Source organism: Chionomys nivalis, chromosome 22, assembly GCF_950005125.1.
Source record: "Chionomys nivalis chromosome 22, mChiNiv1.1, whole genome shotgun sequence".
NCBI lineage: Eukaryota > Metazoa > Chordata > Mammalia > Rodentia > Cricetidae > Chionomys > Chionomys nivalis.
Genome location: NC_080107.1, coordinates 10,847,009 through 10,868,424, shown reverse-complemented (window position 1 = coordinate 10,868,424; position 21,416 = coordinate 10,847,009). Strand labels below are relative to the sequence as shown.

General features: G+C 44.2%; 1 protein-coding gene across 1 annotated transcript in view; it reads left to right on the top strand.

The window, feature by feature from the left end:
- Map3k20 (mitogen-activated protein kinase kinase kinase 20) overlaps positions 1 to 11,111 on the top strand; it is a 152,254-nt gene extending 141,143 nt beyond the window's left edge. The window contains exons 17-20 of the mRNA XM_057754947.1: positions 248 to 364; positions 2,576 to 2,650; positions 5,538 to 5,688; positions 9,807 to 11,111. Of these exons, the coding sequence (XP_057610930.1) occupies positions 248 to 364; positions 2,576 to 2,650; positions 5,538 to 5,688; positions 9,807 to 10,507 (1,044 nt within the window). The 3' untranslated portion in view covers positions 10,508 to 11,111. The remainder of the gene's footprint in view (positions 1 to 247; positions 365 to 2,575; positions 2,651 to 5,537; positions 5,689 to 9,806) is intronic.
- The last annotated feature ends 10,305 nt before the right edge of the window (positions 11,112 to 21,416 follow it).

Here is a 21,416-nt window from a genome sequence, read left to right as displayed (position 1 = left end):
CCTTTAGAATTCTGAGTTTGTGACTCCTCTAACAAAACCCCTCAACTGATAAATGTTGTCTCAAAGCTGCACTAACTGGGGTTATTAGATATACAAAAGGGTCTAATTTCATGTCTTCTTTTGAAAGAGGAAAAATGAAACACTCCCACACTACTTCATTTAGAATACTTTGTGTGTTATAAAACACTAAAATGAAAAAAAAAATTGTTTCACTCTCTCGATTCTGTAATTTTGCTCTTAATTCCAGGACTGTAAGTGGAAAATGTATATGGAGATGGATGGGGACGAAATCGCAATAACCTACATAAAAGACGTGACTTTCAACACAAGCCTCCCTGATGCCGAGATTTTAAAGATGACAAAGGTAAGGTTCTATTTACAGCTTAAAAGCTTTTTTGAATTCGCAGATATCAAACAAAGACATTAAAATGCCCCAGCAGTGGGCTTTTGTGCTCCTGGATGCTCACATCAGCTCAGCTTCAGGCTGGCCCTTGAAAGGCACATTTTATTTAGCAGATTGAGAGAATAATTTTTTTGTGTTAAAATTCCACTTATGCTGTGTGAACTGAAAAGCACTGCAAACAAAAAAAGTATCATTTAAGTTTTTTTTTAAATCCTACATTTCTTCATCCTTTACCATTTATTAAAGAAAATGCTATCAATGAAAATATTTACTTCAAACTGGATTGAGTTAAACTTTGAAAAAAAAAACTTGTGATGATGAAGACCTCATTTGTTTCCCCTTCGCTGCTAGTGATAGGCAGGCTGGACAATGGCCCCGCCCCTGAGCCCTATCCCTGAGCTGCTCTATTCGGGTTCTAGGACTGGGATAAGGTTGTTGGGGGCACATGTTGCTGCCTTCAGCTTCTCTGAGTTCACACCTGAAGTTCCTAGAGTGGTGGGAGGGCATGTTACTACTGGGAACCCGGAAAAGAATCCAGTAGAAATGCTTAGCTTGCTTCTCAGAATGGAAAGAATTCAGTTTTTTTTTTTCCCAGCCATACTAGAAAAAAAAAAGGCATAAGATTTGCACGGCAGGTAGAGTGTCAGTAGGACGGTCGTCCTGACCTCAAGTAACCGTCAGCGCTGGCCCATGACTAACCTCGCTGTGCACTGAATTTCAGTGGAAAAATAAAGCTTTTCGCAAAGAACCAGAGCACAGACATAAGTAAGAAACAAAATGAGTCTACAAAGCCATGGCATTTGACTTGCGTGTTCTCTGCACAGACGTAGGCTGGTTAAATGACCAGTCCTTGTAACTTGAGTTACAAGGCTAGTTTGGAATTCATTGTTGGATCCCTCTACATAACTTCCATAGTATTTCTTACCTTAACATAAGGCTATGATTTGGCTTAATGTTTCCTTATGTTGTGGGGATATATTGCATTTTGATGTCTAGAAAGGATAGATGCTCTCCCCTGGGTCCCAGTTCTGTCCTGTCTAGTTGCCACTGTTGTCCCCTTGCTTCTATGTCCTTAAGAAGATGTAGCCATTGCTTACCGTAAGAAAGAAGTTGCTCAGTGCAAAAATAACACAATGCAATTGTAGAACTGGCTGCTTCTGCCATCATGCGCCAGCACAAAACAACACACATTAATGGGGCTTACAGGAAAAGAGGGATTGGAAAGGCCATTCGAAATTTACAGAACCTTATAAAAACAATAGAAGCAATAACAGTCTTAATTTATATAAAACCAGTCCAGTTAAATCTGTCTTATAATCTATACCCAACTTATACACAGCCATTGTTTTACAGCTCCAACCTGGAAGGATAAGAGAATGATAAGAAAATGAAAAAAATAATTTTCATCAGAATTAGCATAAGATCCAAAATATAGGCCTCATTAGCCTTTTGTCTTAATCTGGTGGGAAAATAACACCACGCTGTCTTCATTGGTACAAGCCTCTGGCATAAGAGCCTGGCAGACGGAAAACTGATTGTCAAAGGTACTATATGAGCTACTGCCTACCCTCTGGAAGACACTTCTGGGACCTCTCATGTTGTCATGGCTTTATCTTACTGCTGACAAAGCTTTAGGCTACGTTTCAAACATCAGCATGAATTAACAACCTGCTGAAAGGATGGAGCCATATTTTATCACCCCGGAGAGGATTGAGAACCTACATGGTGGTACAACTATGATCCCAATACTTGGGAGGCTGAGGCAGGAGGATCATCAACTAACTCTGAGCCAAGACTACACAGCCAGACCCTATCTCCAACCCCCCCCCCAAAAAAAACCACAGAAAACTGGGAAATCAGGACTTACCACCTACCCATCAGTAGGACAAGCACATAATTCATTCAGTCACTCAAAGATATATAAAAATAGCAAAGTCCAAAATACAAGTGTGTTGTAAGCCAGCATGACTTTATGATGATCTAGTAGTCTGTCCCTGTTTGAAAACTGTGTGGCACAGCTGACCTCGATGAAACACGGCAGCACTGGCTGTCTTTTGACACTATGCTATCCTAACGTCTGCAGCACCGGCTGTCTTCTGACTCTATGCTATCCTAATGTCTGCAGCACCGGCTATCTTCTGACACTATGCTATCCTAACTTCTGTGTTTCAGCCACCGTTTGTAATGGAGAAGTGGATTCTAGGGATAGTGGAGGATCAGACTGTGGAGTGCACGGTCACCTATGAGGTAAGCTCCTGAAGATAGAGGCGGGAGTTCCACCCTCTGTTAGTGAGCCAGGATCTTGTCTGGTCTCTCGGGGTGCTTACAGGTTAGTATGTGGGTTTACTGGGAGGCAAATTACATAGCAGCACGCATATGCAAAGATGAATGCGATTTCTCTAATGAGGTACTAGGAAGGAAAGATAACACAATAGAATTGGGGGTAATGCCTTTCCTATAATTTCATTAGATATCGATTGAACACTTTGTACATCCCACCTAATAATGTTAAAAATGAGTAGAACTCACTTGGAAATAAGAGTTCAGGAGAGAAGATCAGTGACTGTTCAAAAGACCAGCACACATCCCAACTCTGGGGAGTCTATTGTTATCACTAAATTAATGGAGTCCATGAATTTTATATGAAAAGAAAGAAAAAGTTACATTAAGAAAAGAAAACATGGGGGCTGAAGAGATGGCTCAGTGGTTAAAAACTGCTCTTTCAGAGGTCCTGTGTTCAATTTCCAGCACCCACATGGTGGCTCACAACCATCTGTAGTGGGATCTGATGCCCTCTTCTGGCATAAAGTTGTACGTGCAGATAGCGCACTCATATACATAAATAAATAAACCTTTAAAAAAAAGAAAAAAAACATACTATTAAAATGTACACATTTGGCACTGCCTGTCGACAGGGGTAGAAAATAACCCAGTCACAAATAAACCCCGTCAGAGAGCAAGAGGTGGAAATGGTTAATTGCGTGGTCAGAGAAGAGCCACACGGACACCAAGTGCAAGTCCCTAGCACACAGAGAACAAGGATGAAGCCAGACGGGTGGGCAAGGTCAGATCTGGGCACCCAGTAAGAACTCACTATGAGCACGGTAGGAAGTCAGTAGAGGCATTTTAAGCCTTAAAGGGAACCTGATTGTGTTGTAAAAATCAACAAGATCTTCTGTACAATACAAAACAGTTAGCAATATCTTACACTTTTGTTTAAGAGAGATTTAAAGTTTCATGTCTTTTACCATTTAAAATTGTATTTATTTTATATTTAATAATAAAATTAAATTATAAAATATCTCTCTGAAAATATATTTCAACTCTGATTTCAAAAATGTATTTAATACAAACAACTTTGTAAAAGTCAACAAGGTCTTTCATGGTTGGTGGGACATTGCCCCTAGACAGGCTGCTGCAGGCCAGAGGCTAGTGAAGAGTCTAGAATGTGTCTTCCATTGGTAGGGCATGTATACCTTTCATTCATTTAAGGCAGATTTTAATGATTCACCCTAACCCAGGAATTGTAAGAGGCAAGTACACCTACCCCGCCTCACAAACCTCAGTAAAGACTGAAAGACGGTAATGGCTTTCCTCATTCGGTAGATAGGGAAGCAGGCTGGGAGAAACGAAAGGAAGTCCAGAGCTCTGGGGTCCTCAGTGACACAGTCAGTGTGCTCACACCTATGTCTTCCCTCTGGAAACAGTGTCTCTTTCCTGGTCCCCGAGCCTGTGAGCCTTGCGGCTGCTGTAGTAACACGCGGGAAGTCTCCCTCAGACTGGATTTTGCATACTGATGCATTGAGATGGTTTCCTGAGTTAGCAGCCTAGCTTTTTCCGAATCGGAAACTAACTGGCCCTCGCCTCCCAGGAAAAGCCCCCTTTTTCCTGGACAGTTCCAGCAGTTGGACTGCAGCTCTGCCCGCTGCAGATGACTCTGCAGATATGCCACAACAGACTGCTTCTTGCTGCTTCTCCTTCCTACCCTTCTTTCCCTCACTCCCCTCCCCCTCCCCTTTTTTCTCCCCCTCCCTCCCTCCCTCCCTCCCTCTCATTTTCTTCTTCCCTTCCTCCTCCTTGGACACCATGATAACAAGCCACCTCTGTCTTTCCAGGTTTTGTTTTTAAAGATTTATTTATTTATTATGTATACAACATTCTGCCTCCATGTATGCTCACAAGCCAGAAGAGGGCACCAGATCTCATTACAGATGGTTGTGAGCCATCATGTGGTTGCTGGGAATTGAACTCATGACCTATGGAAGAGCAGCCAGTGCTCTTAACCACTGAGCCATCTCTCCAGCCCCCTCACTTTCCAGTTTTTAAAGACATTTTTTTTCCTCTCCTCTTCCTCCCCTTCTTAATTGAGACAAGATCCTTCTAGGTAGACCTGGCTGACCTTGAACTCACAGTGACCCATCTACCTCTACTCCTGAGTGCTGGATTAAAGTGTGCACTGCCACACCCTGCTAAAGACATATTTTCATAACCGTATTGATTCCTTTCTGTGGGGACCCAAGGCCGTTTACACGCCAAGCCAGTGTGGCCCTGAGCTGTACCCACAGCCCTAGAGAGACTGTAATGTGCACGCGTATCTATCTGGAGATGAGGACTCTATCGGGGTAACTATCATCTTGATCCGGTACCCTCTCCTGAGGCTGGATTCCTTCCCTCTCCGTCCCGTCTCGCTGGGCACCTGCTCTCCTTTACTCACCCCGTGGCAGCCTTCATTCTCTCCTTATTCTGCCCCCTGTGTGTACCCCAGTGCCCTTGGGCCAAAGGCACTCTTGAGCAAAACAATGGTCACTGTTCACTTATTCAACAAAGTATCTTTTTACAGATATGAAAAATAGTTCTTAACAAAGTGGTAAATTGAACTTTGTCAAATGTTATAAATTCTGGGAGAAGACAAGCCTATCTTTAAGTATTATAGTATAATATAATAAGTAGAAAGGGGGCTAGGGTAGGGAGAGAGAAGAAGGAAAAAAGCGTAGAGTCCATTATGGGGAAAGTGGCTAAAATTGTTCTTTAATTCAATTTTGCGATTTAGGCAAATGACATAATAGCATGCATTTCCCCTCCCGTTTTATAAATATATGCATGACCGTGGGTTTTTTGAATTCTTTTTTAACAGAGTGACGTTAGATCTCCGAAACTCACCAAGCATGTCCACTCCATTCAGTGGAGTAGAACAAAGCCTCAGGATGAAGTGAAAGCAGTCCAGCTTGCCATCCAGACTTTATTCTCCAACTCCGACGGCAACCCTGGCAGCAGATCTGACTCAAGTAAGTTAGTGTCGGAGCACAGCGTGTGCGCCTGAGTCCAGAAGGTTAGCTGTGCCATACCCACCACGGAGGTAAGCGCCAGACCACGTGCGCCTGAGTCCAGAAGGTTAGCTGTGCCATACCCACCACGGAGGTAAGCGCCAGGCCACGTGCGCCTGAGTCCAGAAGGTTAGCTGTGCCATGCCCATCATGGAGTTGAGAGCCAGGCAGTATGCGGCTCGGCTGTCTAACAATACTTCCCTCCTACAGTTTTCTAATATTGCTTTTTCAAAGTGTGTCTTGAGTTTTGAGAACGTCATACATATGTACAATGCACTTTAATCATATTCACCCATTAATATTGTTTTTATAAATAGATTATAGAGTCATATTTATAAACATAAATTTAAATGTGAACACATTGCTCAGATTTAATATCTGGATAACTCGAATGATGGAAAGTAGTTTCGCTACATTGCAATGACAAAAACATCTGCTTGTTTAGTTCCTAAAAGTCTTCTAGCTAGCATTCCTACAAAGCCACCGCTGTGACCAGTACTTCTTGTCTTTGCTTTTTCATTTTGGCAGAGTCTTGTGTGCCCCTGGCTGGCCTAGAACGGTTTTCATATAGCTGAGAATGACCTTGAACTTCTGATTCTCCAGGCTCTGCCTCGAAAGTGCTAGAATTACAGGCGTGGGCCACCACACGCAGTTTGATGGGTGCCGGGGATAGAGTCAGGGCTTTCCCTATGCTAGGCAAGCATGCTACCAACCCAGATACATCTCTAGCCACGAGTACTGCATGAGTCTTTAACACCAGTAACAAAACACAGCAATGGTGAGGAAGGGAGCTGGGGAGGGGAGGAGAAGGATGAACAAAACAAGAGTAACGTAGGAACAGAGATGACAGGTTCAGCAAGATGGCTCAGCCTACAAAGGCCCACAAGCCTGAATGACTCTTTCTTATATGTGGTTCTCTAGTCTCTACACAGACTTCATGGCATGGCTGTCACACACACACACGCACACACACACACATGCACACACACACACACAATAAATAAATAATGCTTTTAAAATTTAAGAAAGATGGTAAAGAGAAAAAATTTAATAGTATATGGTAAATAATGGTGATAGTAATTTTAAAAATTGAGAAAAGCATTGAAGGTCAGCTGACTGGTGAAGAAATTGGTCATTATTTGGTGAACTCAAGCAAAGGTTCTTACTCCCTACTTGCAGGCTCGGAACTCTAATAACTGCACACAAGTATGTTGAAGGTGCTCGGATACAAAGTCATATGCAGTTCCCTCTTACCCATGAGACACCCCACAAAGCACAGCAGAAATGCAGCCTTACTAATCAGCACTTCCTCCTCTCCTAGAGAAGAGTGCTTTTGCGACAGCATCCCAGAAAGCTCTCTGTCAGGCATGGAGACAAAGACAGGACTCTAACCTATTGTCCCCAGTGGCAAGTGTCACTGAATTCTGACAGCCTGGCCCTTATGTTGACCACTATAAGGCCTGACTTGCCACGCAGGACAATATCCTTAAATAGCCACCAGCCAGGGTGGACAGAATCCTGAAGAACATTCAAAAGCCATCAGCAAACTGTTTGACATCATGCGAGTTCTGACCACCTTTGTCAACAGAGTTGGTTTGGTTATACTGTTTTGCAAATAACCATCAGGGTACAGTGTTACTGTAAAGATAAGGGCGCAAGCCGGGCTATGGTGGTGCACGCCTTTAATCCCAGCACTCGGAAGGCAGAGGCAGGAGGATCTCTGTGAGTTCGAGGCCAGCCTGGGCTACAAGAGCTAGTTCCAGGGCAGGCAACAAAGCGACAGAGAAACCCTGTTTGGAAAAACAACAACAACAAAGATAAAGGCGCACAAGTGGGACCCTGGCAGGACCCACTGCTGCAAGTGGAGACAGCAGCTGGTGACAGAATAGTCCATGCAGAGAGGGCTTGAGTGTGGAGTTTGTTGAGAAGAGGGTATTGGGAGGGCAGGGGAGAAGGAACCCAGAGACAGAGAGGCAGAGAGGGGGGAGAGAGGGAAGAGAGAAGAGAATGGTAGAAAGACCTAGACAAGCTTGCCTCCTAGTAAGAGAAGTTGGGAGTGGGCGGAGTTTGTCTCTTAAAGGGACCCTTGCGCCTGCGTCCAGCCAGAACTGCTTGCCAAGCAGAGGGGTGACTGTGCCAGGTTTCCAAGGGGCGCCAGGATACTAACATTTACCACCAGGTTAGGCTTGGCATTTTGTCAGTACTCTTTAGCTACAAGCACACAGTCAGGCTTTTCAGGGTTTGTTATTCTGCCGAGATTATTCTACAGAGTAGGTCTGGCTCTAATGCTCCTCTCGTGCAACTACTCCTAAACCCCTTTATGTTTAAGTCTGTGTATGCTGCCTGGTATGTCTGCTATAATCCTTTCCATACTTCATTTAGCTGGCGTGGCAGCTTACCCCTGTAGTAAAGCAGGCAGACCAGTGCAAGGTCAAGGCCATCATAGGCTATAGTGTGTTCTCAGATTGAGACCTGGACCACTTCTAACACTAATGTTTGAGGGCACGTTTTACTTCTATAGGGTTTTATAACTACCATCCTGTTTCATCCTTATAACCATCCCATGAATCCTGTTCTCCTGTGTTTCCTCTTCTGTGAGGCTGTTTTTCCCATTTCCAAATTCGTATTACACAAAAGGGCTTCCAATGACTTCTAAGTTTTACATGGCTCAAATCCTACCATGTCACCAAATAAACATTTGTTTTAATCACTCTCAGTTCCAGATCCCTGTGGTAACACTGATGGAGTTATTTCCTCCATGCATGCCCCTATAGCCAATGAACTGTACCACCAGGACGTGATGGTGGTAGACAGCAGGGCACAAGGCTGGGGTTGGGGGTAGGTTGTGAGGACATCCCCATTGTGACAATGGCGTTCCTTTCCCCAAACAGGACTCTGCCCAGACCCCAAATAGATGTCCATTACATCTTCTAAGCAGAATCTTTAAGAAACAGTAAATTACTCTTCCTGTAAGAGTGTACAGTAGAAAAATCAGCACCTTCTACTTCCTGCTGAACTTGCTCCAGACTGATTCCCTCTGAAAAGCTGCATCTGGCTTCCTTCAATTTTCAGCCTGTGTTCCACCCTTCTGTCTCCCTCCACACTCCTTTTACTCACTTTTCCCATGGGATAGGAAGACTCCGGATCTCTTGCTTGGTCTCTCACACCCTATTCCACCTGCCAGTAGCAGAAAACCCAGCTTCACCTGGCTTATCTTAGGGGGTCTCACAGTTTGGTCCTGCAATGTCCTCTGTAAACCTGTAAGAGATGCTCACCCTCCCACTCATCTCCAGATGTGCCAAAGCAGATGTTCTAGGTCTAGAACCAGCAGTCTGCATTTTAAGAAACCCTCTGAAGTCCCTCAAACACTGATTTAAATGAATAAAATGTATTGCCTTCCATCACTAAAAGTCCAAAGGTGATAGGCTCTGGATGCAGTACGACAAGCAAGTTTGACTATGGAGTCTTAAGGGATGGCCTCTTCCTTTCCTGTCTGCCGTCCTCACTGTACTGGCTTTGCCCATGGCCTCGCTGCTGAGTCTGCTGCCCTGGAAACACAGTGATGCACCAGGTGTCAGTCCCGACCTCCTCTCCTATTTAGTAGAACAGCCTTCCTGGAATCCACACCAATTCTGCTTTGTACAGAACAGCAATATGTCCTTTGCTGCCATCTGCATGTCTGCCGTGGGCAGAAGAGGCCTAGCTTCACTTGGCACACATGGCTGCAGACAGGAGCTCAAACTTAGGCCTCTTGGAAGCTAAACCCGTAGAGAAGTAGCGTTTAGGAAGACGGTGCTGCGATACTGTATCGTTCCTTGGAGATGAAGTTCCTAATACAGTTAGAATCACGGCAGCAGAAATAGAAAACCATATTATGTATTCTTAATGACAATTTATCTGTCTGCTCAAGGGTTCGTGGCAGTAAAGAGAAAGGTCTATGTACCTAGCCTGAAACTTCCATGCATGGCCATGCTTGGCACGCCCCCAAGCAGTCCGGAGATTGATTTCCTGAGCCAGGCTTATGAATTAGACATTCAGTTTTGTGGCATGGAAGATGCTCATTTCCATTTCCCCTGCAGGTGCGGACTGCCAGTGGTTAGACACTCTGCGCTTGCGGCAGATTGCATCCCACACTTCTCTACAGCGTTCCCAGAGCAACCCCATCCTGGGGTCCCCTTTCTTCTCATACTTTGCCAACCAGGATTCCTACGCCGCAGCGGTGAGGCGCACCCAGACGCCCGTCAAGTACCAGCAGATCACACCCATCAACCCTTCCAGGAGCTCCTCCCCGACGCAGTACGGGCTCACCAAAAACTTCTCCTCCCTGCACCTCAACTCCAGGGACAGCGGCTTCTCCAGCCTCAACACCGACAGCTCCTCCGAGAGGGGCCGCTACTCAGACCGCAGCAGAAACAAATACGGCCGCGGGAGTGCATCCCTCAACTCTTCCCCCAGGGGAAGGTACGGAGGCAAAAGTCAGCATTCCGCACCTTCACGAGAAAGGTATTCTGGAAAGTACTACAGGGTGCCCCAACCAGCACTGAACACGCATCAGTCCCCTGACTTCAAGAGGAACCCGAATGACCGTCGTGCGCCCAGGACCATCCCCGGGATGCCTCTGCACCCCGAGGCTGCCTCCAGAGGAGGCGAAGAGGAGAGCAGAGTGAGCGAAGGGGGCTGGACTAAAGTGGAGAACCGGAAGAAGACACACAGGCAACTTCCGGCCAAGAGTGCCAAGGAGAGAACCCGGGGCAACTACCGCGGGCGGAGGAACTTTTGATGATTTGAATCAGATGGGCTTTTCCAAGCGGGTTTTGCGGTGGTTTGTGCAATAGACTTTTGGTAACATCTTCAGATTCCAGAAACCAAAAAGACTACTTTCGGGGCTAGGAAACACCTTTTAATTGAAAGAACAACCAAAGCAGGGCCACAATTGTGACCGTTGGTTTTCTAGTGGTGGCGATTAGACCTGACCATAACTATCTATGTTTCGTACCCTGAATTAATATTGAAGCAGGAAGGGCTGTGCCATTAATTCCATGCTGTACAGGTTCTTCCTAGCCGACTTGGGACTAGGATAAAGCTAGCTAGTGTGGGCCACGGAAATATCAAATTTCTAGATGAAAAAAGGACATGTCTTATTTTCTCTTTCATCTAAGGTTCCAAGAATACTCTGCAAGGCACTGTGACTGATCCTTTATTTAAAATGTGGATATTTTGTTCATCGTGAGTTTTTTGCTTTGATTTAACTACTGCGATAAAAAAAATATATCATCTTTATTGTTGAGGGATATTTTTTAAATTCCTCCCTAAATTTTGTGCCCAAGGCAAGTGAGTCACTCATCTCAACCCTGTTAGTATTTATTTTAGTGAGATATTTGTGTTTCTGTTGTGGTCAGAACTGAAGTGATTTGGCTTGTCGTTTTTAGATAATAAAAAAGATTGTTAAAGTTAATGTTGACTGTATGGTATTTATCTCATTTATTGAGGCTCATCAAACAAAAGGTCTGAATGGCCTGGAGATTTGTGACTGCTTCCTTTCCTGAGCTCCCGGGACTCTGGTTGACTGTTAGTTCCCACCTTCACCATAGAAGGAGCAAGGAGGGGGAAAACAGTCTGTACAGCATCCTTGGGACGTCAGAACTAGAACTCTAAAACCTAAAAAAAAAAAAAAAAAAAAAAAAACAGATGGAGCAGGATGATACCATCTCAGGCTAAAATCCAGGGAAATTACCATTAGCCTTGTTAGAGCAAGACAATAAATCCCAGCCTTGCAACGAGTCAGCTGCGTGTAATCTAGAGCCGGAAGCTTGTGACACACGAGGATACGAGGATGGAGTATGCAGCACTGCGAAATGCTTCCTGATTTACAAATCAGAAAGTCAGGTTGGCAACAAACCTGTTGTGCAGTCACATAGATAAATGTTACCCTCGTTAGGCTAAGATTCTTTTCAGTACTCATTGGCACTAAACACTAGGTGCCCTTTGGTCTCTCCAGGATTCTGGATGCCCCGTGGGGCTCCAGATGAGTCATGGGTGTTCTATAGGGTTGAATTCTCTTCTTCTGTTAGAGAGAGCAGGCTGATTCACCGTATGTGTACACACTCCAGTACGTGGAGTCTGCTGGGATCATCAAGGATCTTGTAGCATCAAAGTCAAGACGGTAGGAAATAACTTTCATTGACAAGAGAAACGTCATGGCCCAAACATTGATTCGACAACTTAATTTTATTGACCTCTGCACTAACTCATAAACAAAGCAAGGGGTATGCAAATCAAGATCATTTTGGTGGGTATGCGGTACTCATGTTCATCATGGCTGACCAACTCGTAAAGCCCCTACTCTTCCTCTTCTCCCCGCCTTCATATCAAGCCGAGCCTGTCTCCAGCTCTTTTTCCCCTTTGGCCTTTCTTCACGTTCGAACAACAGCAACAAAAAGGGTTTGAGCAAAGTGCTAGCTTTATATGCTCTTTCCAAATATGCAGTCCATTATTAGAGAATTTTTGGATAAATAGCTGGATGCTGTCTTGAATCAGTCACTCTGAAAGGAACAGCAAGCGCGGTGTGAATCGGTACACCAAATACACAGTGTGAGGAAACGGTTACACGCCCCGATAAAAGGTGCTGTGCAAATGACCCGTTTGTGCCGTGCTCCTTGCCACCATGTTGCTTTTGTGGATCCCGAGTTAGAAAATCCAAACTGGCATTAAAGTGACGGCATGTTCTCAGCCTTCTTTTGTACAGTGGTTGAGCACAAAAAAAAAAAAAAAGTTACTGCAGCAGTCCAACAAACTGACCACTTTGTAATGTCTCATGGAAAAATACTTGTCAGCATCGATGCTTCCAGTCAAAATCAAAACAAGAACAGCTGCAGTCTGGTTTTGGGTTGTAAAGAAACAGAAGAGTTGGATGTGTTTTTTCTGGCTTGGCTCTCTCTCTCTCTCTCTCTCTCTCTCTCTCTCTCTGATGCTTACTCATCAAACATAATTTGCCAGGTTAGAAGACGAATGTAAGTTAAAAGCAGAACAAGAATTAACAGGACATGTGTCATCAAAATAACTGGCAAAACAGAAATGTAAAAAATAGCAGCCTAGGGTTTAGTTACATACTTAGCATCTGGAAGGCCTTGGGTTCAGTTCTCAAAACAAGCAACAAAGTGAATCATTTTCCAACAGTCAGGAAGCATGTTAGCTGGAAGAGGCTGAGGTTAGGGCAGACAGGAAAATTTCTAGGTAAGAACTTAAGGGTGTATATCATGCAGCAGGGCACATGCATTCACAAGTGAGCAGGATCAATAATTGTTTTCATCTGGTTCACAGCAAATGTGAAAGATTAAACGACAATGTCCTTTAAATGATGGAGAGTGAAATTTAGGTCAGTAAAATCTGCCTGGGAACTCTACCTTCACTACCTTTCCTCATACCTTTCTCTGCAATATATATTACCTGAGCAAGTTGGTACAGAGGTGGAATGCTTCTGCAGGAAATGGGGTTAAGGAACTTCCTGCAAAAGCCAGCTCCTGGTTGGAGTTGGGCAAAGTAGAAGCTGAAATATGAATGCAAAAAAAAGTTTCAAATACATAAAATATGTTCCTTGTAAACTTTAAGTTATATATTAAACCTATGGGAAAAACCCATTATGAGGGAAAACGATAATATCAAAGAGCCAAGGAAAGGACTCACTTGCTGCTCAAGCATGACAGTGAAACAGTAAACTTGGTGTGCACACGATGAGGTGAAAAGCAGCGAATGGCCCAGGAGCTCAAGGTCTGGCCAGCCTAGAGAACAAGGGGAGGCAAAGAAATGAGAGACTTCTTGACATGAAGTGGAAGGTGAGGACTGACTATTGAATGTCATCCTCTGACCACCACGCTCATGCCTTGTCAGGTACATGCCCTCACTCATGCACACACACACACACACAACATACATAACACACACACACACAAATGATCAATATGTCATACTACATAGAAAATTAAAAAGATAAAAATATTTACTCTGTATTTGTATTAACAAAACCATTGCTCAATATTTATCTAACTGATCTAATTATCTATAAAACCAGCATCAAAGTATCCTGGGGTCAGAACAGAGTTGTCAGAATATCCAGGACTTCAACATGGCAAGGCTGAAACATCCTAGACACTCAAAGTATTCTGATTTCACTGTGCCTATTCCAAGGCAGAGGTCCCAAAATAATTTATAAACTTCCTAGGAGCCGTCTTCCACAGAGTCTTTCACCTCGACAGGTTGGTACAGATGTGGTATGCTCCGGAACTCTGGCTCCAGAAACTGATGTCATGAGCTGCCAGGGCTTGATTGTGTGAACTTGTCCGGAATGAAGCATCAATTAATTGTGAAATTACAGAGACTGCACTTTAGGAGCCTTAAACAATGTCTTGCTATTGTTGAATTTAAGAACTACCTTAATTTAAGAACTACCTTGAGTCCTGGCTGCCCCGAGGAGATGAGAGCTCAGGCCTAGGCCTAGCTCCTCTGGTCCACCTGCCAGTTTTGCGACTGCCTTATGAGGTGACTGGCGTGGCAAAGAGCCAACCCCACAGCAGAGAGTTGCCAGTGGCTTTTTTCTCACCCTCTTCCCTAACCAGTGGTCATGCCTGGCCAAGCCACCACAGTTCAAAACTGGAGGCTTCTCCAGCCTCTGTTCACAGCTAAAGTTCAGCCCTGATAACTCAGTCTACCGGAGGAGTCCCATTCCTACCAACAGCTGTGTTTCTCTCAGCCCTCGGAGTCCGGCTGAGAGGAAAGATTTGAGCAAAACCTTCACACAGGCCACCCTCTGTCAAAGCTCACATAAGCAGAACAGTAATCACCAGCAAGGCCCACCCAAAGGGACTTAGGGATCCACTTGGTCTGCAAAGTACACAGCTGTGGTGGTGATGATCATGTGACCAAGCTCTTGCCCCTCTTCTGTATAACGCTTCCTCGGGCCCTCAGGGACTCACTCAGGCGTCCCATTCAGCCATGCAAATTAGCCGCCCTTTTGTCTGTTAACTTCGAAACTTTGTACACCAACCCGCTTCCAGAGGCAGCCTTAGCCTGCAGCTGAAAGTTCACTCTCTGTCGGGAGTGTTCCATAATCTCCAGCCGCCGCCTGTCCTGCCCTGCTTGGGTACTCAGTCACATATATCGATCTCTCTATTGGAATTTTCCCCAGGTCTGTCTGCATTTGCTTGCACGGCTAGGCTGTGAGATGCATGGTCATATCATATATTATATGTTGTATATTGTTACATATTATACTATATTAATTATTATATCTTGGTCACTAATAGAGCTTTTAAACAATACTCAAGCCGGGCGGTGGTGGCGCACGCCTTTAATCCCAGCACTTGGGAGGCAGAGGCAGGCGGATCTCTGTGAGTTCGAGACCAGCCTGGTCTACAAGAGCTAGTTCCAGGACAGGCTCCAAAACCACAGAGAAACCCTGTCTCAAAAAACCAAAAAAAAAAAAAAAACAATACTCAATCTATTAAGTGCATGGGATGATAACTAACCAGGCTACCAGACCTTCAAATCCTCTAAATTCTTGTTCTAATTTCACACTCATCAAGTGTCATTAATAGAGCCTCCAAACCAAAAAGTAGATCTAGTGTTAAAGCAGCTGCCTTTCTGATATCATCTACATCCATCTCTGGAGAACTTGCACATGAGTCTCCCCCTGAACGCAACCCCGAGATAAGACATCGGTTATGTTCTGGGCCATATTTACTAGGAGTCACTTCTGGGTGTCCTGAGGCCCCCACAGGAAAGACTAGCCTGGTTTTCCCAAAAGGCTTCTCCTTGCCTTGGAGGAAACTGGGTTCGTGTTTGTTTGGAAGTGGCACACTCAGCAGAGCACTCTGAATGCAGGCTTTCAGTTACTGCTGTCACAGGAGAGACAAAGAACAGAGATACAGCGTGTATGGTACCCAGAACTATGCACAAATCCTGCCCCTGGCAGTTGTCCTCGCCCGTCCCAGGTCCTAAGCCCACTCTAAGGACCTCACAATGCCCATTCTCACTGAGGCTGGCGAGGTTTTGTGTTGATCAGGACAATTCAAGATTTGTCAGCTGGTTGTGCCTGATTATCAAGATGTCCAAACTGGCTCCTTTGCTATGTGTAAGCAATTTAATTTTGAGCCTAATTTTAATCTGCTTTACACTGTATGTCTGCATCTGCTGTGTTAAAGCCATCATTAGCATTTAAAGGGAAAACTGACGGTATTGATCACTCTTATTAAAACCAAACAACTGTACAGCCCAGGGAATGAATGAGCAAGCTCTCCAGCCACTGCAGCCCCAGCCAAAGTCGATGTCCTCAAAACATCAACACAGATGGAAAATGTGACATCGAAGCGGGGTGTGACATCTGCAAGGGGCACTTAAAGTTTGCCACCCCACCCCAGATCCCCAGCTTCTGATCTTCTTGAAAACAGCCAGTTCGATTTGTTTCTGAACTCCTTACATTTCTTCCAGCCAGCAAACAATGGCTTCTTGATAGGTTTTTTTTTTTTTTTTGATAGGTGTTTGAATACATCTAAGAAAGGTTAAGAATCCTCTGTGTTATATAAATGTCCCTCGGGAGCAACCACATCTTTATTACAGACCTTGTAATAGCTTTGGATTGCTGTGTAACAAATGTCCCCCAAGAATAACTTAAATCTTTATGATTCCCATATGGTTTCTATGGGTCAAAAATTCAGGCGTGGCCTTGATGGCTGGTTCTGTTTTTTGAGACAGGGTCTTTGTCTTAGAGGGTTTTGTTTTGTTTTGTTGCTGTGAAAAGACACCATGACCACAGCAACTCTTATAAGGAAAACATTTAATTGAGAGACTTGCTTACAATTCAGAGGTTCAGTCCGTTATTATCATGCCAGGGAGCATGACAGGACGCAGGCAGATGTGGTGCTGGAGGAATAGCTGAGAATCCTATATCTTGCAGGCAACAGGAATTTGACTGACAGTCACACTGAAGGAAACTTGAACAAGAGACCTCGAGCTCCGCCCCCACAGTGACACACTTCCTCCAACAAGGCCACACCTCCGAATAGTGCCATTTTCTTTGGGGGCCATTTTCTTTCAAACCACGACAGTCTTGCTGTTTCTTACACTCCTGGAACTGAATTTAGTCCAAGGTGGCCTTGAACTTGTGATCCCACTGACTCGGCCTCTAGAATGTCTCACTGCATGTGTTTCATCATGCTAGGCTGCTCTGAGATTTTGAAGAAGTACCAATAGAGGGTTGACTGAGTTGCATTCCTATGAAGGAGGCAGGAGAAGCTGCTTTCAAGATGGTCTCTCTAATGGTACTGGTTGTTGGCAAAATGCCTCAGTTTCTCCTTGTGTATGTCTTTCCACAAGCTCTAAACACTTGTGGTATAGTGATTGGACTCTTAGGAGAGAGCTACCCAAGAGGATAAGGACAAACACACTATATTTTTTGCTTGGTTTCAGAACCCTTGCCCAGTCCTTTATGGACTATCTTGCTGCTTGCACAGGTTAACCTTGTTCAATCTCAAAGGAAGAAAACACCAGGCAGTGAAAGTCCTTGGAAGGTCATTTCATAAACTGACTACCATGGACACTCAATAGTCTCCATATTCCCCTTTGTAATCTGGAATTTTAATTTTGTCTCTTTTGCTTGTTTTACCTTTTCCACAATCTATAATTTAAATGTGAGCATAGTTCATTTGAACACAGAACAGGAAGAGCTAGTACCCTGGACTTGGACTTCTCAGTCCCCAGAACTATAAGAAACCAAAGAACCAGCCTGCCTCCATCTTGGGCTTGAAAGCCATCTTATAATAAAGACACACTAGGTTCATTCCTGTTTATGATTAAATCTGTTTCTCACAGGTTAGACTATGCCCTACTTGTAATCTAGCTACAGATGGTTCTGCACTGCCTGTTCCAGGAATGGCAATCATGTCTTTGTTTCAAAAAGTTAATAACTGTCTTGCAACCTTACCTTTGTTTCAGAAGGGTTGCTATGGTTACCTTGTTATGACTTCCTGTTCTTATGACCACCTTGCAATCAAGTGTTTGTTTCAGGAGGTCATTATGATTAACTTGTTATGCTTATGTTCTGCTCCTGCATCCCCACCTATTTTGCCTGCCAAATCTCCATTTGGAAAGCCCCTCCCCTGAGCTATAAAAAGCCTTGTCTTCCTCACATCCAATGCTGACTTCTCAAACTCCCCCTTATGGGGAGCAGCCCATGCACACAAATAAAAATGCTTCCTTTAATTAATTTGGCTATATGATTTGGGTCTGGTCTTTCTCCTCCAATCTTTGGATTAACAAATCAAACATTCCTTTTTTAATCTATTTATTATTTGTATTTTATATGCTTTGGTGTTTTGCCTGCATGTATGTCTGTGTGAGGATGTCAGATCCCCTGGAAAAGGAGTAATAGATAGTTGTGAGCTGCCATGTGCATGCTGGGAATTGAACCTGGGTCCTTTGGAAGAGCAACCAGTGCTTTTAACCACTGAGCTATCTCTCCAGCCCCTGAAATGTTCCTTTTTAGCAACCTAATCTATGACAAAGGTTTGAACCCTAAGAATGGCTTTGACATTAGGCTGAGGTATGACTCAATGGTAAAGTATTTGCCTGGCACGTGCCAGGCCCTGGGCTGCATGGTTGCCAGTGAAAGAAACACCATACCTGTTCAAACTCACAGAAGTAGTGCTTCTGATTATAGTTAGCATTTACTCACTGTATTGTGCCAAGCCTGTTCTAAATTCCTTCCTTGTTTAACTACCCAAACCTACGAATTAGTTGCTCTTATTGTCTCCATTTTACACTTGAGGAGGTTAGCTATTTACCCAAAGTAATTAGAAGAAAAGAAGAACCATAAGAGGGTAGGACCCACAAAGACTAGAGAATGCCTCAGAATTTGAGGTGTCTGGGATGCTAAGCCCTCGCTCTGGTGTTATTCCATTGATGCAGTTAAGTTGTCAGTTGTAGCCAACAGGGAAAGGACAAGAGGGTTGCAAAAGATAAAACCCTGCTTTCTTCCTCCCAGAATTCTGTTTTGTCTACTCCGCCCACATAAGTTCTGCCCTATCAAAAGGCCAAGGCAGTCTCTTTATTCAACCAATGAAAACAACACACAAACAGAAGGACCTCCTACACCAGCCTAGGCTTGCTCCCAATTAGTTCTTGGAACTTAAACTGTTTATATTAATCTACATTCTACCCTGTGGCTCATTACTTTTCCTTAGTACCATACGTCCAACTTCCTCCACGTCTCATTGGCAAATTCCCCACTCTCAGATTCTTTCCAGAGTTCCTATCTCTGCCCAGAAGTCCTGCCTGTCATCTCCTATTGAGCTATTGGCCATTCAGCTCTTTATTAAACCAATCAGGTATCTTAGGCAGGTGAGGTAAAACAGCAACACATCTTCACACAGTGTGATCAAACATCCTGCACACATACTAAAGGACATGAAGTCTTCACACCACCAGATGTGGTGGTTCCTGACTGTAATTTACCACTGAGACTGAGGCAGGAGGATCTTAAGTTCAGAGTCAGCCTGGAGTAAACTATAGAGTAAGCCCTTGTCTCAAAACATGATGAAATAGCATTGATTTTGTTTACATTTAGTTTATGGATTCATCAGGGTGGTAAAACATTGAAAGGCAACTGTAAATTATGGCGCTTATATTCTTTTCAGTGGTGGTGTTTAAGAAACATTTATAACCAGAGTAATAATACTTAGAGAATGTAATAATCTCTTTCTTCCAAACACTCCTTTAAATTTTTTATTACATTTATTAATTTGTTTATGCAAAGGTGGGGGCAGGTTGTATATACCATGACAATTCTACCAAGTGAGTCCCAGGGATTGAACTCATGGCATTGGATTTGGCTGCAAACACCTTTACCTGCTGAGCCACCTTGCCAGCCAGTGTTCTTCCTTTTATAGGAATATAATAAATTGCCCAGCAGTGGTAGCACACCTCTTTAATCCCAGCAATCAGGAGGCAGAGGCAGGCAGATCTGTAAATTCAAGACCAGCCTGGTCTACAGCGTGAGTTCCAGGACAGCCAGGGCTCCACAAACCCTGTCTTGCAAAACCTAAATAAGTAAATAATTTAAAAAGTTGTTTGACTTTAGAAAATAGTGATTTAGCTCAGCCCTACTCATTTTCAGTTGATGGGCAGGACCCTGGGGCGTAAAGAAAGCTACGAGCTACTTGAGACCCAAACTGTTGTTTTTATCTACCTGCTGGGCACTTGAGTTCCAGTGAACTATGGTGGAATGCCATAGGAAGATGGTGACAGATCTCTATTGTTTAGACCTCTTTGTTTTGGAGACTTAGACCCAGGAGCTATTTCTCTTTGCCTCCCTATCACCTGGCTGTAGCCACTTCCCAAGGTCTAGTGGCCATCATCAGAATCAGTCACTGTGTGTCAAGTGCTTTCTAAGTGTGTCATTGGACCTCACAAGTCCTGCATTGTTTTCGGTTCTGTTCTGTTGACCATTTTGTTTTTCTGAGCCTTTGTCTGGCTGGAGTTTCTCTAGCAGGGCAGCTTTTCGGGCTGAATAGCAGCTGAGTGTTCCTGCAGGGTGGCCCCTATCAGATCATTGTGCTTGTTACAGGCACCAGGAATTAATGATACTTGTCTAGTCATTATCTTGAGAGCTTGTTGTTGTCCTTAAAGAGAGATGGTTCATTTTCCTTGGTATATGACTGTGGTGATTTGGTTCTCAATAAAAGCCAGTTTGCATACTTGTGAGGTCATTGTATTCTACCGTGTTCTGCTGCGAGCTGTGTTTCCCTCACCCAGGTTCTCTCAAAGAAAACATCCTGCCCGTGGTGCCCTCGTTGCCTGGCCGTCATTGGTGCTAAACAAGCAAGCCTCAGATGTGGGGGCTGCCAGTGGAAAGAATTTCCAGGAGGTGTTAGGGAAAGCAAGAAAGCCATTCGAATTAGAACGCAGAGGAACCTAACTTTCATCTTTGGTCCAATCACTGTGCTCTCCTTCACCACACTGTCACTGCAGGACAAGGCCGAGTCCAGCTGCAGTTTGGGAAATACAGCCCGCAGAAGCTTCAACAGGCTGTGTTCACCCCTGTAATCTTCAGGAGAGATGAAGGGCAGAGACGGGATTTTCAGATGCTCAGGCCCACTAGCCCGGAGTACACAGCATCAAATAACAACATCCAAGAGAAAGGCTGTCTCTCAAGCAAGAGCTGACAGCGGAGCTTGTCTTGCACACACATACAAAAAAAAAAAAAAAAAAAAAAAAAAAAACCACAAAACTCCTGGGTTGGCAGAGGCTCGATGGCAGAACACATGCTTTGTATGCACAAGGCTCTGAATTTGGTGCCATTATCACGAAGAACAAAAACTCAGGATGAAACTCAGGGGGCCACAGGTATGAGGGCAAACCAGATTATCTGAGCTCCATCTCCGACACACGCTTTCTTTTTTTATTTTATTCGATTTATTTGTATTTTATGGGTGAGGGTTTTGCATGTATGCCTGCAGGCCAGAAGAGGGCATCTGACTCCACTAGAGATGGTTGGGAGCCACCATGTGGTTGCTGGGAATTGAATTCAAAACCTCTGGAAGGGCAGCCCTAAAACCCCCGAGTCATCTCTCCAGTCCCCCAACTCACACTTTCAAACTGTGATCAATTACTTACCCAAACTGCGTTTCGGTTTCATCAAA